Source organism: Acanthochromis polyacanthus, chromosome 12 (assembly GCF_021347895.1).
Source record: "Acanthochromis polyacanthus isolate Apoly-LR-REF ecotype Palm Island chromosome 12, KAUST_Apoly_ChrSc, whole genome shotgun sequence".
Taxonomy (NCBI): domain Eukaryota; kingdom Metazoa; phylum Chordata; class Actinopteri; family Pomacentridae; genus Acanthochromis; species Acanthochromis polyacanthus.
This window is the reverse complement of record NC_067124.1, coordinates 23,546,059-23,572,385: the sequence shown is the minus strand read 5'-3', so window position 1 is coordinate 23,572,385 and position 26,327 is coordinate 23,546,059. Positions and strand designations below refer to the sequence as shown.

Genomic DNA, 26,327 nt, shown 5'->3' with positions numbered 1-26,327 from the left:
ATCATTGTTTATAGATCTTTAAGTCCTCTCTTATGCAGCATCCTAACTTCAAATCATCATTTCTATGAATCTTGAAAAAGGTATTCAAACATAACATTTTCACGGCAAAAGCAATTCTATTGCAGTGATGGGTGCTTTACACTTGTTTTAAGGAAAGTTCAATTGTAGGGGCTCAGTAAGAGTTCAAAATGATAACAGATTGATATATTAATTGTGAGATTGAGACAGTTTTTGCACAGTGAGCTCAAAAGGCTTTTAGAACTGAAAAACAACAAAAAGGTCCAACAGAAATCTACTTTTTATTTAAAAAAATGCAATGTTGTTATCATCATTACATAATAAAACAATAGTATGTACAAATATTAGAAAACACTTGAAACAAGATGATTTTCATTTGAAATGGGTTGACTAATGCAGAAAGAAAAATAATTTGATAAAAAACGTTGTTGTAGCGTAGGAACTGCATTTGAGGAGCTTAACAATAGCTAAAATAATGGCAACAGTATTATATTAAAAAGTGAATTCTGCAGACTGAATACTGAATGCAAAATAATACATTTTACCACATGTATGTAATAGGTTTTGCATATTTCATCCCATTGACTGAATGTTTTACATTATTAGTGTCTGTTTCACCAAAGAAAATCCTTCTCTTTTGATTGATCCCCAACCGTCCAGTTAGTCATGGATTTCAATTCATGCCATTAAGATGTAAAAATGGCCTTGAATGATTTGAAACCCGAATGAGATCAGTAATCCATCACAGAGAACAATTTGTCATAATTTGTGTTCATGTCAAGGTTCTCCCTTGTAGCATGAAATCAGTCCAACAGTATCATCAGACATGTCAGGCATTTGCAATTTGTATTCAGTGGGAAAAATATGCAAAAACACTGGAAACCGTCCTTCATTTGGAAATTAACTCTTCAAATAGCTAAACACACACATACATCAAATCCCTCTCTCACACACATACACACACACACACTCACTCGCTCAGTTTGAACATGCAAGGTGACTTGGTGGAAAGACCAAAAAGCTGTGTCGCCTTTCACGTCTCATGCCAGGTTAAAACTCTTGTTGCAGCAGCAGGTTATTGTGTTTGATTATTGGTGACATTTCATAGCGTGCATGTCACAATCTGGCAAAATCCCACCACCTCCACTGACATGTGCTCATTACCGTTAAGAAATATCGTTATCAAAACCTTCTTTTTAAGGCTACCTTCTATTACTAATGTTTAATTCTCTAACACACTGAAGACACACTGCTTTTGTTCTCTACAACTTTTAACTCTCTTCATGTTTTTAATTATCTACCTTGTCACCTGAGATGATGAAGGCAGATGACCAGACAGCCCAGGGCGTTGAAAAATCAAGGGCAAGGACCTCAAGTTGTCCAGCCATCCGACCCATTTCACCCTGTTCCAACTCAATCTGAAATAAGGACTTCTATATATAGAATGTGGGCCAGTGCTGCACTGTACTGTACTCAGACTGCCTGGGACCCAGTTTAACGCTGAGGAGGACGAGGGCACCTTCCTGCCCTTGATCTCTACCTCTTTTCCTCCTGCAAGGTTTTGTAATGTTTCTTGTATTTGGAGATAAGGAAGGGAAAGAGAAGAGAAAAACAGAGGAGCCCTAGAAGAGACTAACAGATGCTGTTGTTATTTTTGTAAAACTTCATTTTGAACATCCGTATTTTCCCAGTTAATTTACTAACAACTGTTAACAAAATTTCCAGGGAAGAACTATTGAATTTGGCCTTATTTATGAGGAGGAAAATTAGGTTTTGACCTTAACTCAAACAAATAAAAATATTAATTAATTTATAGTCTGTTCTTTCATATTTCATCCAACTTTCACAGTTTTTCTTCATGCAGAGAGTGAACCAAGAGAAGGCCACCTTTGTTTCCACTAAAGCTACCACTAAATCACAGTTCTTTCCACAATAATGCTTCTCGATCATTCAGAAAGTTTGGGCCTGTAAAATGAAGCTGTGTCCTTGAAACCACTAGTTAAAGAAACCTTTCAACTGCCTGGGATTTAAAATTCAGCCACCGGAGTGCAAAGAGGAGGTTTGCAAAGGAGAGTGTACAGACGGAGCTGTAAGTGGTGACCAGGGAGAGTGAAGATAGCAGCTAACAGCACTGCACCACTGCACACTGGCCAAGCAGAAGGTAAAGAGAAGGGATGGATAAATGGAGGGGTGGATGGGGAGTGGGGGTGGGGTTAATGCAAAGGGGGCGGAGGTGTGTAAACTCGGAGCATACAGCGCTAGAAAGGATTTATCCTCACAGGGCTTTGGGGGGGGAGGAGGACTGATGTCTTTTTCGCAGCCTGATATATCTCACAGTTTACCTCTTACTGAGAGTAGATTACAAACAGAGGACAGGTTTGGGATCATTTTAATAGATAACAAAGGAATAAAACTGGTCACCTTTTGTGTAGTTGATCCTCTGACCTCAAGACAAACTTCTGTCTTACAAATCATAACCAAAACCAACTAAACCGACATGGACGGTTTGAATTTTGGCAGCTGACCATTCAACAAAGGATGAAGTTAGTTTAACTTCTGCTTGTATTCTTTTTAAACTACGTAAAGTTAGAGAAATTTTGAAGAAATAATATAGCAAACACCTGAAGATATATAATGAAATACAAATTATGAATGACTAAATAAATAACTGATAAAAAAATCTGCATCCAGGACAACAACTAACACTGATGACAGTGAGGCCTCAATAGTAAGAGGTTAGAGGTTTTTATAATCTAAGTTTTTGTTTCAGGGAAAATTTCACATTTTCTTTGTCTAAATTTGACAGTTGTGACAAAAAAATTAGTAGATAAAATAAATGTAGAAGGAATTCAGTATTAACAGCAGTAGACCATGAAGATATAACTCAACCAGCCAAATCAACTGATGAAAATTCAGATTATTTAAGTTTGACAAGCAACTGGAAAATAGTTCAGGTTGATTTGTGTAGACTCTTGGTAACTTCTATGTTTAAGTGTTGTGTACTAGAGACTTAAAAAAAATCTACAACACCACTGCAAAGGTTCTCTCCAGGTAGTTGTCTTTTTTATTGCCCCTTTTGTAATGAATTAAGCCACAGTTTGTTCTTGACCACTTGCCTGTAGAACCTCCAAAACTGTGCCAACTACTGGTTGCTAGGATATTTGTGACATAACTCCAAACCCTCTTCATGTATTCTCTAAATATGAATTTCAAATTTGTCCTCACTCTGTTCTGCACTGTGTTAAACTGAGAATTAATCAATGTCTTTGCCAAATTGCAAGTGAATTTACATCTGCCCACTCTAACTCCATTTAACACCAATGCATTGCAGAGATCAGGGTTAACTGGGTACTGCCCATCATCCTGCAGATTTAGCACAATGGATGGGAACCGTGAAGGGAAAAAAAGATAACCTGTTAGGTAAATAAATGACTAGGAGCTTTTCTGAGGGCTCATGTGAGGAAGCTCAAGGCTTCTTCTGCGTGAGGGGAACAAAAAAGAGGGGAGAGAAAGCTAACCTATTTTCCCTCAGAGGAGCTCACACAACAAGGGTGTGTTTCCTGGATGCAAGGGTAAATCAGAATGAATTAAACTCATGGCCTAGTTTTCTTTTCCCTCCCTCTGTCCTAAAAGCCTTTGAAGGTATTTTTTTCTATTTTCTATTCCTTTTTCAACTTGAGGATTGTTGCATTTTATTTGTTTGTAATTGTGGATCTGAACACAGAGGCAACGTTGGAAAACTGGATGACCTTCAGAGTTCACAGCAGGTGACCAGCAGGTAACTTGGGTGTTAGTTTGTTCTGTCACTCTCTTACTCTGACCCCTGTCAAATTCTACTAATATATAAATAATAGAGAAGTGAGTGACTTGCCATCTACTTTCTCTAAAATGTCCGAGTCCATTTCAAATAAATTTTAAATTAAAAAAAATATATCTGCAGCTCCAAACAGAAACTATTAAAATAAATGTTTAGATTTCTAAAGATTTCATGGTGTTAAATTAATGAAGGTCTTCTAGCACAAATAGGAAAATAAATTATATATATATATATATATGTGTGTGTGTGTGTGTGTGTGTGTGTGTGTGTGTGTGTGTGTGTGTGTGTGTGTGTGTGTGTGTGTGTGTGTGTGTGTGTGTGTGTGTGTGTGTGTGTATCATACTTAAGGCTGTTAATGTTTGTTTATGAAAACATAATCCTGAATAGCTATTTAATTTTCCTCACAGGAGACATAAAATACTAACAGTGTATTAATGGAGCTCAGTATGACTCTATATCATTCAACTCAGGCAAGTTTATTTATCCATATGTATGAATGCAGGCTGACAGCATAGTACACCCAGGCAGTAATGTCAACTTAATTATAGCTGCTGGTTTTTCCCTTTATTAAACCTTTCAGGAGTATTCATTATTAACTATCTGAAATGCATTTTGTAATCACAAAGACATGATTTATTGTGAACTTTAAAGACTACTCATAGTAATTATCACCAAAACCTGAGATAAAAAAGAAATCCTTAATTTATTACTTTACCAAATACAAAACGGTTTTTAGAGTGTAATTACACTAGTGAATTTTGGTGATTACTGAGAGCCAAAAATCTGAAAACTAGATTGGATGTGATTAACTGTGCCGCAGTTTAACACCATGTCGTACTTTTGATATTCATACTGAGTCTGTTCAGCAGACAAAACATTCAGCTCCTTGCTCAAGGGCACCGTGGAGGTGGTTGTTAAAAGGAAGAAATCTATTTCTTATTCAATTTCCCGACCCAGAATCTCAGAGCCAGAACAGGATCAAACCAGGGACCCTCCGGTAAAAGGAAGACAAAAAAAAGCTCCCTTTTTTCTCGCCTACCACAGTGCCAGTGTAACAGGAACAGATACGTTAGCTCGGGGCTCGTCTAGCCAAGTGTCCTGCCCGTTCTCCCTCACCACTCTCTCCCTACCTCAGGAGGTATTTTAGTACAAGTGGGATTAAGCTTGTATATCCCAGCCCCTAGCTGTCATGCTGGGGATTATGATGGTGAAGGGAGGAGTGATGGGTGGTGCTGTATGCTTCCCATTTGCTTGTTGCCACTAAAAAGTGTGCTGGGCAAACCAGGCAGGTAGACGAGCCGGCTGAAACACTTGGGGGCAGCGTGGCTGTGGGGCAACTACTCGCTAGCGGCGTTCGACTAGCATCCAATTGACATGCGCCAGGAGCTGCGGCTCTCCAGGGGTGGTAGATTGAATTCTATTCTTCTTCTGCTGTGGTTTTCTCATCTGAGAAAAGCTTTTAAGAGCCATTTCAGCTCACACAGCACAGAGAGGCTGACGGAGGCTGGGTCAAACTCAGGAGGAGAGAAATTCATTGAACTGATTAAACTGAGAGGCGGTTCATTTGCTCTGCTAAGTCTGCTCTGATGTATGTGTGATGTTAGCATATTACAATTTGTGTCTGAAAATGCTTTTGTAGTAGCTATAAGTTTAAGGAAAAGTCCAGTGTTTTTTAACCACCTGGGTCTTATCTATGTAGTTCTGACCATCATTTTGACTGATTCACAGTACCATAACGTGACGGATAGTTCTTTTAAATGGATGACTGAAATGAGCATTCTTGGAATCTTCACTTTTATTTCAGCTGCAAATATTATGTTTTGTCCCTTTGAGGCCAAACCCCAGCTAACTGCATAGTGCTAATCTCATTAGTAGAACAGCTGTAGGTAACACAGGCGTGGTTTCTTTACGTGATCACACCATCCCGATTACAACAATAACTACAAGTAACTGTAAGTAAGATGACAAAAAGTAAGGGGAAAAAAAAAAGCCTTTTCTGTTAAGGTATAATGCCACAAATGCGATTTTAGGAATATCTGCTGCCTAACTCTCCTGCAGCACCTCAATGTGACTGTGTCCCATCCCAAGTGACCAATAAGAGGGGCAGGCAGACAGGAAGAGGGGTTGTAAATTAAGTGCTACTCATTAAAGTGACATTAATGGCATTATTGAGCACAGAGGAAAAAATGAATCACAGAGAAATTGGCAAAGGAGCGGAGCGGTAAAAGGGGCTTGGCGGAGTGCCAGTCAGGAGGCAGAACCTGGATAATGTCAGGAGCACATCCAGTCGAAGGAGCAGCACTACACCGGGACTAAACAGACCCCGGTAATACCGTTAATAACAGGCAGTTAGCAGCTGCACCCCGGTTTTCTTTGTGTTATCTGAATGATGTCACAGATACTCTCAGCCCCAGTGCCTACAGTGCATCTGCAATTGCACACTTCTTTCTTTAATGTTGCTCAGTATTACACAATTGGTACTTTCACCCAAGCAGTCTGACTGCTCAAAGGCATGCTCCTAACGTGTTGATTATTACCATAAAACATGATTTCCCCTCGCAATATCGGTTGCTATGCCAACTTTTGTGAAAACTAGGGACCTAGTTAGCACTCCTCTCCCTCTGTTGTTTATTCTTGTACATTAGTGAACTTGCAGAAGCATGAGAAACAGTGTATTAAAACCATAATACTCCTGAGGATGCTCTTCACTGTGATGACTGCAACTTCAGATGAATAATCACAGTAAAGCATGCCCTATTTGGTGTTGTGCTTCTTTTTAAAGAGTTCCTTCTGTCTTGCTCTCAAAGTTACGCACCCGCAGCACGGCAAAAAATTTACATCTTACTCATCTTTTTAGGAGTTTAGAAGGAGTTTGGCTGCATAGAGAGATTATGTTTTACCGTTTTCACACAAGATATTTCAAAAATTGTCTGGGTCTTGAAAGATTTGATGATGAAGATAAAAGATTTTTTCAGTGAGTTTTAAGCAAAGTTAAAACAATTAAACAGTTTTTATGAAGTGATTGCAACCTGTGCATTTCGAATTGTTTTGGACAGGAATTGTTTTGACAGACATTTTTCACCATTTGCTGATCCTTTTCAAAACCAAACAATGTATTGAACAAGCCATAAAATATTTAAGATCATATACTGAGGCAAATAATCATTAGTTGCAGCTCCAATATTAAAAATTTTCCCTTGAGTCACTCAACTTGGCTGCTCTATCTTACGTTTCTCGCTCAGGTACACACCATCAATGGGGTGGGTGGGGGGGTTTTGGGTGGTGATAGGTGTTGTTTGTAAGAGGTGAAGTGGAGAAGGGAAAAGGGCAGGGAATGGTGAAGCCAAGTGCTCTGTGAGTAGTCAGGCCGCCATCAGCAGCCGGAAACCTCCGGTTGTCCGCTCAGCAGCAGCAGCAAGGTACCAACATGAGGAGGGGGCAGGGTTACACAGAGTGGTGGGAGGTACTCACTGACAGCCTATAGTTCTGCATCATTTTATCAAACTCCTCGTCAATTTTTTTGTATTTCTCTTCAGTGCGGGGGGTGAGGGAGAAGGGCTCCTCGGGGTCTGGGCTCTCAGAGTCCCGGTGCTCTTTCTTGTTCAGAGCCTTCGTTCCCCAAACAAAAGAAAAAGAAGGCAGACAGAGATAGATAGATGGAGAGATAGGGAGAGAGAGATAGAGAGAAAGGTAGATAGAGAAAGAGAAGAAGAAGAAAGGGTAGGTTAGATAAGGTGACAAAAGTGTGATGGTACTCACGCCGTAGCGCTTGAAGAGGCTGTCCAGGTCCTCAGTCTTGCGGTCATTTAGCGGACTTTGGTCGATGGAGTCATCGCCGTCGGGCTCAGGGCTGTTGCAGCCATTAAAGCCTTTCTTTCGCAACGTCTGAAGCGGTCAGAGAGGGGTAGAGGAGGAAAAGGAGGAGGCACATTTACATTTCATTTATCATGCACATTTTGCAATTATCACTTTGATTATTACACACACTTAATAAAACCATTTTCATTTGTCGAACACAAATGAACATCTTGATTGGACCATATGCGAGACTCCTACACTGTTCATTGTATAAAAACGAAGCAGTTAAGGTCAGATGGAACAGTCTGACCCCCATGATGACATGAAATGTGTTTTCTTTCTAGCAACATCTTCTACAAGCAGAAACACTGACTTACAGAAAACACATTCTCAACCTTCGACAATCCTCGATCGAATTCTGAGGTCAACGTTCATAACATCTGCTGCCCACGTAAAAGCAAGTTATTACCACCGAATTTGCACTTGCTCACCCAGCAGGTGCTCTCACAGGAGTCATGGTTTAAAAGGGTGAAACGAGGAAAGCTTTGAAATCAAAAGATGTGGCCCAATTTTTACGAAGTGTCCAGAATCGACTGTAGCAGCCTGTGGCACTTGCACAGGGCTACAAACTATGTATAAACCCGAGTTGCATGTCAAAAGACTGAAGGAGGCATCGCACCTCTGCACATATCTGCTAATCAACAGTGTTAGTAATTGGTGTGAAGGTTTGCACTGAGAAAAGTGGTAAAGCAAAGCAAAGTGGTAAAGGATGAGTTTGGAAGCACACTGTGGTGTTAGCACTGCAGCTAACGGCAGTCAGGTTGTGTCAGTGTTGGCATTCTTTTGAAAGGGCGAGAAGAGAAAGAGGGAGACTGAGGAGAGAGATAGAGAGGCTCTTATTTTGAGAGGATTCTGCTAAACAAGATTTGCTGTTAAGTAGCTTTGCCTGGTGGGTCCTTGACCACAGAGCCAAGCGATAGATCCTCACTGCAAAATGGATCTTAAACTGGAGCTGGAGAACCTTCTGTGGTCCAACTACAGGCCTTAGCCCTGAGTGGTGCGAAAAGGAAGAAATCCCTCAGCTTGAAATCTATCAGAAGAGGGAAATAAACTACACTATGCAGCAAAGCAAATCTCCATCATCCTATCATGTTGGTTTATATCTCCAATTGAATCCTAAAAGCCTTATTTTACTAAAAGAAATTAGAAAAAATACTGTTCTGGTATAATATTCCAACTTATCAACAGATATCTGCTTTCTAGAAGTTTTATAAATCATGATCCGTATCTTGAAACAAAAAAGACACGCAACTGCATTTCAGTCAGCAAAAAACAAGCAGGAACAGCCGATTATGCTCGACTTATTTCAAATCATTTAGAAATCAAAGGGTGTCTGAAATGGTGAGAAAATACATCCCCCCCCAAAAAAATATCAAAAACTGCACAGCATGCATTGGAAAATGGTAAGCAAAAATATTTAGTGTACATGATTTGTAGTTGAGAAGGTAAAATGTGTAAAAACCGCTGGCGTCCTTTGAGACTCAATTACAGAAGAAACATAAAAGGAAGGAGTTTTTTAATGTATCATCTAATAGAATATCTATAAGACACAAACTGTTCGAAGATCATATGGGATATTTTATACACCTTATATTTTCTTTAATTAACAACCACCTGCTGTGTCAAGTGTGACTGCAGTCTAGTGGCGGTCTGATTAAAACATAAGCACATGCTCAATGACTCCCACTGTGCACTCCTAAGTGAGAATGATTCAACTGCATGCAATTCAGCCTCGGAAGTGGAGCTGGCGGGAGCTCGTACCTGCAAGAGCTTCAGACTAAACCCCGAGGAGGCAGAGACAGAGATTCATTTCATTTTGGATGAATTAGCCTTAAATCCTCAAAACAGGTGAGGGCAAGAGGGTAATGATGCCATTTGGATGTAAGGGTAAAGAGACTTTCAGTGTTAATAACAATAGCGCTCTTTGATATGAATCTCATTAAAACTCCAGGCCATTATTATTATCGCAGTGTCAAAGCTGCATTTTATCTACCCACAGAAACTGGTTATTAGAAAGATTTGTTCCAACACGGAGACAGTCGCCTGATTCAGCTGTTCGGTCTCAGCAGAACAAGTCAGCGTTCTGATCTGAAGCTTAATGCAAATTTAACGCGCTGGAGCCGCCGCCACACGCTTTGTTGTCCACAGTTCATAGAAAACACAATGTTGTCACAGTTGGTGTGCTGAAATGTGTGTGCTCTGACCTAAAATTTGAGAGAACAAAAGAACCATAGGAGAAATGAAATGAAATAAAAACAATCACTTTCAACATGACAATAACAGCATGAGACAGACGGCTGCATGGAGTATGGGATCGAGGCATGGACCTCCTGCTCCCGCTGTCTGGACACAAACAAATAAAAAGGCTGCAAACAAAACTGTGACACACTGGAGTCGTAATGGGGCACTGTTCACATGTAATGACGCACATTTGTGCTAGTATACCAGCAAAGACCTAATTCCGGCACTGGCATTTCCAAAGCCAAACGTGTACCATCTCTGCTACATGCCTGACCCAAACCATAACCTAAATCTAATTCTTAAGCAAAAAGGATACTGCTCTTGCTTTTAACACTTGGATTTTACCCAAATAGTTTTGGGCATCCTTTTTGTTGGTTATGATAAATTTGTAATCTGAAAAGAGAGATCTGGGACAGGGCTGCACAGTGGAGTAGTGGTTAGCACTTTCGCCTTGCAGCAAAAAGATCCCCAGTTCGAATCCCGGGGTGGGCCTGGGATCTTCCTGCATGGAGTTTGCATGTTCTCCCTGTGCATGCGTGGGTTTTCTCCGGGTACTCCGGCTTCCTCCCACAGTCCAAAATATGCTGAGGTTAATTGGGTACTCTAAATTGCCCGTAGGTGTGAATGTGAGTGTGATTGTTTGTCTGTATATGTAGCCCTGCGACAGACTGGTGACCTGTCCAGGGTGTCCCCTGCTTTCGCCCAAGTCAGCTGGGATAGGCTCCAGCACCCCTGTGACCCTAGTGAGGATAAAGCGGTGTATAGAGGATGGATGGATGGATCTGGGACAACAGCAAGAACAATAGAAGCACATATATTGGGAATTGAAGCCACTCAGATCCAATAAGTGCTAAAAGTCCTGAAGAGTTGAACATATGAGATGTTCTATGTCATTCATTTATCTGTGGAAGGAACTAGCTGAAGTGATCCAGTTCTGACAAAGATTAATGTTCATCCTCAATGGGCAGAAAACTGCAGGAGGTCAAAGCAAGCAACTTTGCTGGTATGAACAGGGAGCCATCTTGGTACACTGTATCCAGCTCTCTTAATGCATCCAAACAAAGTGATGGAAGCTCACAATGGAATGAGTAACAAATTATCCTTTTTCAAATACATTCAACAAACATAGAAGTTTGTTTCAAATTTGTCTGACTAATCATGCTTCTTGATGTGTCAGCCTTTATTTTAGCACTTAAAAGTCTCAGCAGGGACCTTGGTAAGTAAAAATTAATGAAAAAAATTCTAGTGAAAACTATGAAAACAAAACCCAAGATGAAGAGAAAAGTCTTTTGCCTGTGGACAAAATTCCAAGAATGATTTGACTGTTCTAAAATGCGCTCACTCTCAAAACTGAAAGACTAACTGAAGTTATCAAATTTTCAAAAAGTCTAGTGCCGCTGAGCGAAGATGCATATCACATGTTATTATGTAACACAGTATGATCAGTGTTCCTGCTCTGCTATAATGACTACAAGTTTTTTTTGACCAAACATTTATATTTATTCATCTTATAAGTAAGACAAATTTTACAGTTGTGCAATAGTCTGTCACCTTTCAGTTTTAAGTAGATTTTTTGACTGTATGAATATGTGCACTTTGTGAACCTTGCTATTATTCATTGCAAATATACTGTAATATATACATATTGGGCAATTCAGTTCTCCAGGGGCAATATAGTAGCAAAAGGTCAATAAAGACCGGAATTTAATTTATTATATCAGATTCAAAAGAGGTTTAAGCTCAAAAAAAAGAACATACATTACCCATTTGCAGTGTTCGTGCAGTGCCGTTTCTGTAAGTCAGCTGCAGTTTACACAGCTGGCAAACAACCTCACCTTTATCCACCATTTCTTCAGTCTGTGGTATTGAATCCTAAATGCTTCTGAGCATTACTTTTCACAATTTGGTGTCACAACTATCCATTTCGCTTGCTGGTTTATTTCATTTTCTGTCAAAGAACCAGGTCATGAAATAGATCAGAGTGGCAACGCACTGTATGAACGCTCAGCAGTGGAGCACGAGGCATGAGCAGTACATTTTGAATTTGGACAGATCTTTACAGATCAAATATTTATTTTTACCCTGTGTTCAGTGGTTTGAATTGGATGCAAACAGACGTACAGTATGCTTCCTCTTCACATGGTCTCGACTTGCTTTCGCACGCATTTGACATTTCTTGGACATCACAGTCTCTCTTGTTCTTTGTCTCATGTTAACTCAACTGATATTTTGTGAACATTACAGTGCAAACATGGGCATCTCTCCCTCTCTCACAGTTTCTGTGTTTGTCTTCCCACTCTCTCTAACAGTGAACATTTTGTGGTACATTGCAATACAATCACATCCTCTCTCTCTCTCTCTCTCTCTCTGTAGTGCACTGATCAGCTTGTCTCTCAGTCAGTCAGCCATCTGTTCACCTGTCCGCCGTCTCCCTCTCTCGCTCTCTTCCCCTCTCCCCCTCTCTCTCTCGCTCTATTGTGTTGCCAGGGTAAGATTCACCCTGCAGAGCACCACGCCGGCCTCTAACTGGCTGCGGTTGTTCATAAGCCCCGCCCCCCCTCACCTCCCTCCCTCCCTTCCCCTCTAGCTTGCTCGCTCGCCCACCCGCCTGTCCGCCCGCCCTCCGCTTCCAGCTCTCCATGCAACGTTGCCGCTGCTCTCTTCTCACTCTCTTTTTGTCTTTCTCTCGCCCTCTCATCTCTCGGCCTGCCACCTTTAACGCAGCCCTCGCTCTCTCACAGAAAAGTGCAAAGTCTCACACTTGTCCTTCTGTGTTTTTCCGCCCTTAACATCTCTCCCTCTCTGTCTCTTCCTTGTAATGTCTCCATATGCAACTCTCCCTAGTCGCTCATGTTCTCTCATCCACCTTCTCTCTCTCATCAGTTTCGGTTCCTTTCCCACTACTCTCTCTGTCCTCCTTTGCCCTGCTCTGTCTCTTCTTTTCAGAGCTTCTCCACCAGAACTCTCTTTCCCCCTCTTGCTGTTCCTCCTCTTCTCTTTTTAAGGAATGCATATGAAACCTTCAGCAAGAGCTGAAGGTCCACATTGAACATTTGGCCAGACTTCACTTATTCTCAAGAAAATGTTGTTGTTTCCATGCATTTAATTTAAACAATGGTACTTTAAGACTGCTTGTATTCATACATTTAAAACCTGCCCAGCCCCTTCCCTCTTTAAGTCTTTTCTTTTTTAGAAATGTGTTTTCCTTTGTAATGTTCATTCTATTAGTGTCCCCAACTGTGTGTCTGAGTGTGTATCTTGACCTGTGCCCTGTGACTTAGCATCTGCACTTTGTTTGACTTCTCATTTATTAAATGATGTTGGGCATGTTTTTCTTATGCTAGTTCTGCTTTTATTTTTGTATTTTAAAATGCACATTTGAAGTCTTTCATAACTTCTGCTTTGACAAGTGCCTGTGTTCACCATATGTGTGTTTGTGCATATACCAACTGTGCAAAAGTTTTAGGCCCTCAAGATGCTTAAATTTTTAGCCCATCCTTAAAATATTTTGCACTACGACAATAATCAGAAGCACACAGCCAGGATCATAAAGAAACATCTTCAGCACCAAGACAAACAAGGAGTCCTGCTGCTGATGGTTTGTCCCTTCCAGAGACCTGATCTCGGCATCGTCAAATCAATGCAGTATTAGGCAGAGGACAACCTAAGTCCACAGAAGAACTGTGGTCAGATCTGTGTATACCTGTACCTAGCAGAGAGGGAGCTGCAATAAAAGCAAAGGATGCTCACAATAAATATTGATTTGTGTTGCACTTTCAATAAAGCCTAGGGTCACAGTTTTTCAAGTTGGTCTTAAAGGTGACCCTATTATGCTTTTCCTTATTTTCTGTCTCCTATATGATGTTGTTAAGTGTCAGAAGTTCATATTAAACTCTGTGAACATTATCTTTTGAACTTTAAATCAGGCAAAGGGACTCCAGAATGAAAACAGAGAGCGGGAAAGGACATATTCGGTCCCATTTAATACAACAGTCCACTTCTCAAATGGACATTGAAACTGGTTTTACTGCTGTAACCATCCCTCCTGTCACCATAGGAAGTCATTAAAAATAAAAGTAATGGAAACAAATCAATCAATCATTACTACAAAGTTTATCTGAAGCTAACACAAGGCATCTGTCGTCAGACAAATGAAATGGGTATCCTCCAAAGTTACGGTCATTTTAGTATCAAATTCCCACTTTGTGTTGCCATCATCCTGCTGCAGCTCAGCAGAGAAATACTATCCACAGAAACACAAAGAGCTACTCCTGAGGAGACTCACTTTGGAAGATTGTCACTTGATTTAGGTAACTCATGTTATTTTGAGAAAAATATAAAGTGACATTTTGTCTCCCATTGCTTTCAATGGGAGCACGTCAGGAAGGATCTTTTGTTGGTCAATATGAACAAGAGGATGGTTTAAATCAAACAAAAAGCTTCATTGTTCATACAGACACTTGATTTTTGTTTACAAAAATAAAACTGTTCTATCACTCACAAATAAAAATTTACTTTTACTTGTATTGCCTAAGATATTTTCACAGTATTTTAAGTGTAGTTTATATGTATGCACCCAAAAGCTCTTAATGTAGCAGGCAGAGTCCCTGTTGTCTAGCTCTGGTCAGAGCAAAGCACAATGTAATGTCACCTCCCATTGTGGCATGTCACATACAGAACTGCAGAACCAAGTCTCACACACACACACACACACAAGCACACAAGCACACAGACACAGCCCCCTCCAGTCAGTCATATGGGACATCGTGTCCACAGTCTCAGCACAGCGCTGGCTGCCAGGCTCCTCAGATGTTGTATTATAGATCAGCAGTTGTTTCTCACGTCGCGAATCAACCAATCTGTGAGATGTGAAGAAACCCATAGCTGCCCACTCAACACAAACTCGCTATTGTAAAATGACCAAAAATGTATTTTTAGGTCACCTGTTGTTGAACTAACAAAACAAAACAAAATACAAAGAAAGACAGGAAGAAAGATAGCCTTTCTTGTCAAGTCATGCTTCCTGTCAATTTTTCATTAAGATTATTCACGCTCGGTATTTCTACTGCTCTGATGTGTTGAGAATTTACGACACACTTGTTTGAGACACAAAAGCAAAACTGACAGTAAATAAAATCTCCCTTGCATCTAGTCATTTTTGTCTATATAGGATTAATTAAGATCTTTCTGAGCTGAATTCTAAGAAAAAAAATCTCAAGGTCAAATTGGATTTGGCATACAAACATTTATCTTACCATACAACTCGTTTTTGCACATTTGTATGCTTCTTAAGAATTTTAGTCTTCAGATTTTGATTTAGTTTACTAACTCATTATAGCCATAGCCTATTTAGTTCCGACTGGTATTATTTATCCATGACATTAATGCCCCTGTACTCTCGCTGGCTCTCTGGAGGCCTCTGGACGACTTGCTTGGTAACAGAGGAAGCCGACCACATGCAACGTCCCCCCTCGGCAACAGACGGCCTGTCAGCCAAAACACTGATGAGGGCAAAACAAAAAGGTGGAGAGGAGGTCGATTTGGTTTACAAATGCTATGGGCCTATTTTTGTTAGATTTTTAGGGGTAGGTGTTCATGATTCAGTATTCTTATAGTGCGAGTACATCTTGAAGTGAGTCTCAAATTCAATCAATCAAATACTTTCAGCACTTAATATCTTTTAATGGAGTCTCTGCCACCTTTTCATTTTAGGGCTATTAATCATTTTTTAACAAAGGTCAAGTCTCCAGTTCTGAACAGAATAGTGTGAACGTGTGGTGTAACGAAGTTCCCCATAGAAACCATCTTTGTGTGTTCCCTAACCTTGAAAGGCTGCAGAAAAAAAATATTTTATAATAAAGAGAAAGAACTACCAATGAAACATTCATTTCACTTTGGCTTCATTTTGAGGATAAACGATAAAATACATCTCAACTTGCCTCAGAATCCAAATCTGTAAATGCAGCCAAGTCTGTTCCCCCAGTCTTCCAACACTACACACTTTGTTAAGTTCTCTTTCTTTCATTTATATCAGTTCAACTATTTATCTGTAAACTGTAATTTTTTACACAACAGTCTATCACATATCACAAACTTCAAATCACTGTAATAGTTTCTATTATCTGCAGAATAAAAGTGTAATGATGTCATGCAATGCACCTAAATTCTGCAAAATACAACCAAGAAAAGGACTTGGCATGAATTCTTATTAGTTGGGAATGTGTATGAAGTCCTGTAAGAGAGGAGTGAGTAAGAGTGATCAGCTGGCCGGTGCTGACCAATCATGTACATGTGGACAGGCCTCCCAGTGACCTCGTCTAGTCCAGATTAGGACCTCAGGATATGACAGGTCTTAGCAGGAAGTCCTCAGAGTTCGGATAGCAAAGGAGGATTATCTGAGGAGCATGTTCAGGGCAACAATGGCATCGCCAACCTGTGTGTGCTGGAGGAGGAGGGCTCAGGGGACAGTTGGGTGCAGAAAGTCTGCAAAAGGATAAACTTCCCCAGTTGCCCCTTGGATTATTTTGAGGTCGTACAGTATTTGTTTGACGTGTCGAGGCTGCTATGGCAGCTAACAGAATCAGTTGCTTACTGAACAAATGCTGTCAAGTGCTGTTTAGCGATACGTGAGGCTCCCCTGGCTACAACCCAGGAGGATCGGGGCGGTGCCCAGAGTCCTTAAGCCCCTGCAGCGAGGCTCGCCGGTGAGATCTGCCTTCCTTGAGCCGCTTAAAGAAAAAAGGGCATCCCCCTTCTCCGCCCATCTTGCTTTCTCTCCTCGGCTATTCATCGCTACTCTTTTAGCATTTCTATCGCTCCTGTTCCCTCTGTCTCTCGCTCTCTTCCTTTCTTTGCCCTGATTGGGATCTGCAGTCAAGCGGATTAACACATTCTGGCAGGAGAGGCAGGCTGCCCACACACGCACACACACTTTCAAGCAGCACGTGCATCTCAGAGAGAGGCTGTGTGTGCATATGCATTGCCTCTCAGCCTTGCACTGAAGTGAAGGAATGTCTAACTCTGTGATGAATACTGACTCCACGCTTACCCATACACATGCACACACCTCAGTGTGAACTTACGTGCTTCTAAGCATTTAGGGACACAGTTGCATGGATGTACAGTGCATGCAGTGTGACATACACTAACCATACTACAAGTGTGTATGTATCTGCATGTGGGACTGTGTGTGTGGGCCTGCGTGACTACATCCACACTTCATAATTTATACTCAAAAGCACTTGCTTGGAGAGACCCACAGAGGCAGAGCAGCAAATGGGCACATTTTGTGACTATCCAATTATCCCCCCTCTCTCTTTCGTCCTCTCTCTGTCACTTGGTATGTCTCAGCTCTGTCCTCGACTCGCGACATTACACCAAGTGCCAGGGCAGATAATCTTTAATAATTATTGTATAATTCAGCCATTTAGTCACATCGGCTGTTCTACTCTACTGGGTCCCACTGAAAGCCCAGCACTGTATGCCTTGTGTTTTTGTTCCATTCGACTTGTTGTGGTCATCGCCTCCAAATGTACAATGTGCTTCCATGTGACCTGAGCAACAAACAAAGAGAAACCCTGCAAAGTAAAAAAAAAAAAAAAGAACTAGACCACTGCTTCAGTGAAAAACACTAGAAAACAAACACAGAGTGATAACGCAGTTCTACATCCCAAAAGGGACAAGTAGCTATCATTAAATAAAAGATTGATCTCAAACAAGTGGTTTGTCAAGCAAATTACAGCTGGTTTCACCAAAAGTGTGACAAAAACATGGAATTAAGAAATCTAGATTGTGTTAACTTGGTTGTTATTTTTAATAGTTTTAAGGAGCTGTTAATGAAACTCATTACTTAATGCTTGTGTGTTGACAGCAAGTTTTCAAGTGAAGTAAAACAATTTCAAAGTTTTTATTGTGAAACTGAAGCTCACCGGAAAATATCTAATGAAATCTTAAGAAAAGCTTATGTTGGACAAAAGGATAAAAAAGCAGTACATGTTCTACTTTTGCAGCACATTTTTATGTTAGGCTATTAAAAGTCTGGTGATATTCTGTATTTTTCTTACTGTCCACGAATCCCATGCGCAGAGCCAAACCAATGCTGAATGTATCCTACTAACAAGTATCATGTGGGCATCAAAAGCCTGATATATTTTATCCTCTGTGCCATACAGCTCCATTGTTGTCCAAAAACTATTTATAACACATCAGTCAGCCATACAGTTGCACTCGGTATGTTCCTTCCTTTCTATGAGCACTGACGTACTGTACAACAGTTTATTTTGACTCAGTCCCACATACAGTAGACAGCCTTCACTAAAGCACCAAATGTGGATTAATCTGCTGTGGAAAATCGGCCCTCAACAGATGTACCATGTCATCCTGAGCAGGGGTTAAATTGGGGCCGTCCAAGGCCGTTTTGAACATTTAACATTCACTCTCTCACTACATCTATCTTCAATAATTAACATATTTTTACAATCCATAGTCTTAATAATTTACAGAATTGTTAAAATACAATTTTTCTCACACCAATCAGTCTTATAATTCTGGTCTGCAGCTTTAGTCTATCAAAATGCCACAGATGGCATGGATAGATGGATGGCTAGGTAGGAAGAGAAATGGGTCAGAAATGGACACGTAGACCTCATTTTGTATCATAAATGAATGTAAATTGGTCTGATATTCTGCTTAAACAACTGAAAGTTGAGTTACATGAACGTATTGAGCTAGCCAGTGTGGTTTGAGCAGAATATCAAAGCAACTCAAATTACAACACAGCTAGGTAATGCAAACCAGTTTGATCATGTGCTAGCTATAACATCATTAATGTATATGTGTACTTTAATAGAATGTAAATGAATTCCCTTTTCATGTATTTATTACAAAGACTGGTCTGTGCTTATTAATATTAATATTCGCTCTTCCTTTCATGGTGGCTGAATGCTATAATTCCTAAATTTGATACTGTATTAAAGAAGAGTGCTAACAGAAAGGTTTTGTATTGTCATCAGCTGGTCATTTTTCACACTGCCACATTCAATGTAATGTCCACATTATCCTGCTCCTGAATAATGTTTACCTACTGTCGGATAAGTGAAATACTAAGCCTTTTAAAAAGAAAACTAAATATAGATTTGTGTTTCTAAAAATCTTCAATAGGAACCACGGGGGTTGGAACTGAGAGCCGCAGACAGGGCGAGGACATCAAAAAGTCCTTGAGACTCACTAACAGACTGTATGTTTTTTGTGTTTTTAAGGGATTTGTAAGAAAAGTAAAATTCCAGTAAACAGACATCTGAGATTCATTTTGCAGGATTTTCCACTTTTTATCCACTCAGAGCTAAATTTGACACATTTTACTCTACAATATTTACGTAATGACTATATTTATTGTTTCCCTACATATGCTGCATTCAAAATATGTATGTGCAGCGACAGTTTTAATTATTGTTTTATTAGCATTTGTGTAGCTATTTGCAGCATGCTATAGCTGTTTTTACTCAAATGTTGCTTTCGATGACTTTTTTTCCCCCCAGTTGTAATGATTTATGATGCTACTGCAAACGCAAAATAACGAGGATTAATGGAAAATGGCGTGGGCGGATGACACTAACACCCGCTTAACAAGGAGGTGTGTGCTGCAGCACATCTGGCAAAGGGGACAGCTGAGGACAAATGTTGGAGAATGTTGCTAAATGCCTCCTGGCCTACAGAGAGGACGAGTGAAAAAGCAGGAGGGTGGGAGGGCAGTATAAAGGCCGGTATAGGAGTGAAGCTCTCATGTAGGACACACACACACAGGCTGACACACAACCGAGAGGCTCACCGAGCTTGAATATTGTATGAGGCGTTCTCATGGGCCACTGCAGAGCGTGCAAACAGAGAGGGAGAGGTGGACTTATGCACGCACACACACACACACTAATGAACACACGTTAAGAGAGGGAAAGAGACAGAGCGACACACTTGAAAACACAAACACATGTACGCACACAAACAGAGCCAGTGGAGCTTGAGCTGATGTGGCCCAGAGCAGCCCAACGCCCTGCCACCACACACACACACACACTCACGCAAACACAAACACACACTTGCATACACTTAAGAGCCATCTGCAGCTGGAGATACAGCCTACAGAAAGGCTTTACTGCTGACACTCCGAGACAGACAGAAAGAGAAGGACAGGAAAGAAGGGAAAAATTGTCGTGACCGAGTGAATCAGGAGATTAGGACGAAGAGAAGCCAGGAAGAAGGGTAAAAGGAAGAGAGAAAGTGACAGACAGCGAGGTGGAGGGAAAAAATATGGCCCCAAACTCTGCTACCTCAGTCTTACCTCCAGCCCACTCAAAGACAAAACTGCTTCACCAACACTTTCACTGAGATTTCAGCAATTACTGGACTTCAGCCCTTATTGGATGGAATTCCCCTAAGATGCATTCTGCTCTGGCCCCAATGACCTCCTGCCTCTTTTCAACCAAATAATAACCAATAATAACCAAGCCCCATGCACTAAACTTAGCAATTTCAGAAATGCACTCACTACAGGTCCCTTCAGCACAATCAATTAGTTGAATCTGTTTAGCTGTAACGTAACTACACAAGCAGTCTGTGTAAGTCTGCATGTGATTCTAGAGTCGATTAGCCTTGAAAAGTGTTATTTTGGCTGTGATCTGACCTTTTTCTGATGAGAAGTAAACAAATTCCTCCACAGAAAGATGATGAAAGCAGCTCCTGGGTCTGAATGTTGGATTTACGTGTGCTTTATTTGAAGGACTACAGCATTCTAGTATGAAGACTCTTGAGTACTCAAGAATAAACAGCCCAACAGCACCAGTCTGAAGGCAAAACGTCCTTATTTAAACTTTTGGACAAAGGATTTAGTGTCTTATAATTGCACGAGAGTATGTGTTGTATTAAGGTCAATACAGTACAAACCCAGACTTAGGTCTTTTTAGAAGATGGAAACTAACTTTAGAATAACGGTTCCTACCGATGATTCCTTCCTGGGTTCCTGCAGTGGAAAATGGCTGTATTTGAAACACTTCCAGTACACAACGGTAACTAGTGATTGATTTAGATGTTTGTGGATAGCTTCATAGAACTTGGAAAAGAATGATGCCTTAAAGCAAGAGTTAGAGGTCATATGAGCATCCCTTGGGTTCACGAGATGAATCAAACAATGTTTGTAGCCTCTGGGTTTCTTCCAATAACGTATTTGATAAAGCAGCCTGAGAGGGGGGAAATAAAACTCATCATTTGCTGTCAAGGTTCATCACTCCTGGGACATTGGTAGGTATCGTTTACTTCATAAATGCCATGATTCAAAAGGTAGTGGGGAAGCAAAGGTTGCAACTAATATTTACTTCTGTAGATTTATTCTTCATTTTTTTCAGAAGGTTGTCATTCAGCAGTTTAGAAGCAGCTGAAAAGCAGTCATTCGGAATCACTCCCACTCAATTATTTATTTTCCTTTTCTCAGTTGCCAACACAAGATGCAATTCCAAAATTGTGGGGCCAATTTGACAAAATTTCAGTTTGGTAAATTGGAGGGAATTTCAGATTTTAATTTGAAGTTGAATTAGATCAGGTAATGTCAGTGTCCAACTTTAATGGCCTAAATCTATTTGTAAACTGGCCATTTCATTGTTTGATACCTCTTGCCATGAGCATTTTTGTAGAATATGTCTTTAGCCTGAGCAGCAAAAATTACAGTAAAAATATGGTGACTATGTGATGACAGGGTCTGAGGTTGATCGATCAGAAACCTGCAGCCATAGAGTAAAAACAACTGATGAAAATATTCAAAACCAAGCGAGATCCAGCTTTAAGTCAATGCTCCATATGAGGCATGAGTGCTATACTGCAGTGTACACGGCTCGCTGAATCATACCTAACCATCTCGTGTTCAATTCATGAGAGGGCCATTATGTATAAAAGGGTCAGCAAGGCATGTGAATGTGCTCCGTGTTCGCCTGACAAGCTCCAGCGGAGCTTTTTCCCACAGGGATGAAAGACGTTCTGGAAACAAATGGATTTCTATTACAAAAACATAAAAAAGGAGTATAATGATTTCCCTCACACCTTCTCCCCTTTAACCTCATCTCTGACCTCTCTTCGCGTCAATATGCAAATGAACAAACATTATTTTTCGGCTCTTCTTGACAGGTTCTCCCTCTATATGGTGGCCATTTTGTGCCGAGGTGGTTTTCAATTGGTTCCAGGCATTGTCCTTTGGCTTGTTGCTGTTGTTGTTGTTGGATAGGTCTCTGGGTAACAATACGGTCAATGCCAGAGGGGCAAGGGGGCGACGGGAGGGGAGGTAGGCCCAGCTGTCCCTACCTCTGCCCTCGCTCTAAGAGAGCTGGCACTAAGCCAGAATACAGACTTAAACAACACTGTGATAGACTGGACTCAATGATTCTGAACTGGACTGGCTTAAGGCAATGCAGACTGAACTGGACAAGTCTGGACTGCACTGGACTGGGATAAAATATTATAGTAGTCTATGTTGTGAGAAATAACATAGATTATATGAAATGACAAATAAATAAATCGAAGAACCTATTGGTGTATATTAATGAATAAAACTACATAAATCAGCAATATAAAAACCAAAAATAAGTGTATTCATAAATCTTACAATACAATGTGCAATCTGAATTGTCTGACTTACTCATTCACAGGGAGTCTTGTGAGTATTTATCAAATCATCTACATTTGCTCCCATGGCGCCAAAGCAAAGAGGTAGTTAACTTAGCACAGAGACTGAAAGCATGCTGAAACAGTGGGCTTGGGTCTGTCTAAACATACTCTAAATAACACCACTCGTGTTTTTTGCATTGGCTTTCATACAGATTAAACAAACAAGATATGACATATCATTCAGTGAACTTAAGATGTACTGTTAAATAAAACATTTTACACTCTGGCCACTGGCCAGAGTTGTGCTAGCTGTCCCCCTTGATTCCAGTGTTTATGCTAAGCTAAGCTAATCGCCTCTTGGCTCTAACCGCATCATCAGCAAATAGCTGATTCTGATACTGATTTAACTCTTGGTAAGAAAATGAATATTTGTATTTCCCTAAATGAAAAGCTTTTTCCTTTTAGATGAACTCATTAACGGTAAACTAGGCTAATGTCTTTTTAAAGCACAAAACATCATATTTTGAGCTCGTAGAGACACAAAATCCAGGAAAAGGTCAGTTTAACCCTTTAAGCTTCAGTCAATTCCAGCCGTTTTCAGTACAAAAAATCACTAATATTCTATTTTTAAATAAAAAAATTACGAAAAATGCGGGGAATATTGGATGCACATCGCGAGGTGCATTTCCTTGAAAACGACCGATTCGTGGATTTTATACCGACTTCAGGACATGTTTTGGACAAAATAGTTAACTGGCTTGTGTTGTCTGGATGTAAAAGGTTGGATTATGGCCGTTTTTTGTGGAATCTTTTTTCTGTGTGTAATAATGAACCTGGAAATGTGAGTCGCGCTGTGTGCGTTGAAGCCGTGTATAGAGAACGGATGGATGAATATTCGTTTTTGTCGGACAAATGTGTTTTTCTCACCCGCTGTGGTAATCGCATCTGAAAGTGGTTTATACCGGCGGATTCATGAGAATCTAAGCTTTCCATCGGCGTATAGTGTTTGTATAATCGCGTTTGCAGCCGTCGGACATTCTTGAAATTCCTATGCAAATTAGTAGGTGTACCGCCGGCGGTACACCTACTACGCACTGAAGCGCAAAGGGTTAAACTGTACAGCTAAATAAAAAAAAATTAAGAGGAACACAGACATACAGAAAATTACTGGTATTTAAGGATCAACTTCAGACCATTCTGGACCAAAGGCAGTAGAAACTGTTAACAGACTCGACTGCAATGCACTAGACTGGCCTTAATAAACTGCACAAGGCTTAATTGAGTCTGAATCTGAGTCTGGAGTGGGTTAGATTAGATTAGTTAAGATTACATCGTAATCATCCCACTGGGGAATAAACTAAGCACGGGTAGGATGGATCAACAAAGGGCTTGCCAACATTCATAAATACAAAATAACTATGCATCTATGAATGAAAATGTTTAAAAAGTATAGAGTCCAACATCAACAGTGAGTCAGAGAAGTGGATTTTTTGATGCAAGAACTTCATCGGGGTAAAATCAGCATCACTATGTTATAAACTTTTTCATCAAATATAGAGTTGTTTCCCGTTGTTATACCCGCTGCCCTTCCCTCCCGTCTCCACGCTTTACCTCAATAATGTCGGCGTTAGTCCGGCTCTCGTGGGGTTCATTGTACTCAGTGTACTTGAGCAGGACCTTGTCCATGTCAGTGCTGGCATATTGGAACAGCTTGTTGGAGTGGTTGAAGATGATAAGAGCGATCTCGCAGTCACACAGGACGCTCAGCTCGTAGGCCTTCTTCATCAAACCGAACTTCCGCTTGGTGAACGTCACCTGTGGAGCAAGGAAACGAGGCGAAGGGGAAAGGGGAGAAAAAAAAGTTTGTTCATTTTTATTTAATATTAAATAATGACAAACAATTTAAAAAAAAACTCTCAATGTAATGTTCCAGTGGAGCGATTTCCTTTTAAAAAGTTGAAGTGACAAGACAGGCATTATCTCACTCCTCTGATATTTCTTGTTTCAAGAAAAATATGTCTTTATGACACCATTTCCCTTGAATGTTTGATGATGTGGGTGCCAGAGCTGGGCTAGGCCTCTGGCGATATGCCAGGGATTATAGATGAGCTGTTTTCATTTCCAAGGGGCCAAAAATTTCTCTCAGGACTGCTGAGTTTGACATTCATAAATGAAAAACGTCCACATTTACAAGCTGCAAACATTAATAAAAATTACAAAATGATAAGATTCTTTCTTTCCTTCTAAATTCGACCTAAATCACATTAGCACAACCAAACCTAAAAAGCCACTTTTAGACATTAATCCTTTCCACGAAAACGTCTGGCTGACTTTCAGCAGCAGAGAAGCCAACTTTTTTCTATAGTAGATGACCATCTCAGTTGTGCTCTAGTCAGCTTGTGTTTGTGTTTTAGTACATATTAATGCTCCTTCTCTCAGATGTCCATAAAGCCATAATATTTACTATTCATTTATTATGCATAATAAAAACAATTAGATTAAGGCCCTCATGCAGCGAACCCAATCAGCTATAGGTAAGTTCCTGGTATATATTCCAAAAAGGGTGCTGACATTGGGGTGGGCACAGAACATGAGTCTGTCAATGCTTCACTGGAGGTGTGCATCGACTTCACATATACACAAACAACGAAAGAAAATTAACTAATTATTTCTGTAAAAAGTCTAGAAAAAGTAAATTGCTAAACAAACATTTAAAAAAAAAGCAATAACAGATGTCTTCTTGCAGTATCCTCAAGAAACAACAAATAGTAGATCTAGATTTTTGGAAATAAAATCTGCAACCTTGAAGGAGCAGTTTAACATTTTGGGCAACATGGTGACACCGTGCTGTTGCACAGATAAACCAAACAAGGTTTGGTTTTGGTAAAAATGACAAGTTGCACTTCTATAATAAGTTATCTGACCTCACTGTGACTCAATCTCAGGCTTGGCAGCAGAGTATAAAGACATAGTTTCTAAAATGTCGAAAATGTTGAGCTATTTCCCGCTGGCTTGACTTCATACCATCCTGGACCAGAGGCTTTCAAACTGACCAGTTTTCAGTTAAAAAGAAATAATTATTTGAACTTTTTGCATTTCGAGGCTGTAATCTCTTGGTTTAGTTGTATAAGACAAAGCAAGATTGATTGCATTAAAATACTGTGTGTGAAATATACAAGATAGAGACATTTTTAGGAAAAAGACTTCTAGACAGAGTGTCTAAACATGCTCTCTTTCAAGTACTCAGTTTGTATTTTGCGCACACACTGGCTTTCGCTTCCCTCCACACTCCTCTCTCTCCCGTCACATTCACCCTCTCCATCGCTTTCACACTCTGTTATGCTCTTTTTCATGCTCTCTTTCTATGTCACACACTCTCTCCCGCTCTCTTTTCCACACTCTCCTTCTGTCACACGTTATTTCTCTCTTTCCCTCGCACACATAACACACACTCTTGTACAAGCCCCCTCAGTTGTGAACAAGCAGAACAGAACTAGGAGTGTAGCTGAAGCACAGGGTCCCTTGTTGTCTGCTGGCTGGCTTTAGAAGCGCTTCCCTGATATAACCAACTGGTATTTACAATCCGGGGAGATTTGGCTTTGTTTGGATTAAACACACAGGATTGCACAAACACAAACACACACAGAGAGAGAAAGATTAGCAGAAGAAAAAGAAGAAAAGGCTTCAGGTACTGCTACAATATCTGGTGTTTGATATGGGAGAAATGGAAATAAAAGCAAATGTGTACACA

At 40.4% G+C, this 26,327-nt stretch overlaps 1 protein-coding gene across 7 annotated transcripts in view; it reads right to left on the bottom strand.

Moving 5' to 3' along the window:
• The window catches only part of mef2d (myocyte enhancer factor 2d), a 103,224-nt gene that overhangs the window by 31,607 nt on the left and 45,290 nt on the right, over window positions 1–26,327 (bottom strand). For all 7 annotated transcript variants that reach the window (XM_051956549.1, XM_051956550.1, XM_051956551.1 and 4 more), the window contains exons 3-4: window positions 24,188–24,391; window positions 7,595–7,720 (exon numbers count right to left, since the gene is read on the bottom strand). In XM_051956549.1, coding sequence (XP_051812509.1) covers window positions 7,595–7,720; window positions 24,188–24,391 — 330 coding nt within the window. The remainder of the gene's footprint in view (window positions 1–7,594; window positions 7,721–24,187; window positions 24,392–26,327) is intronic.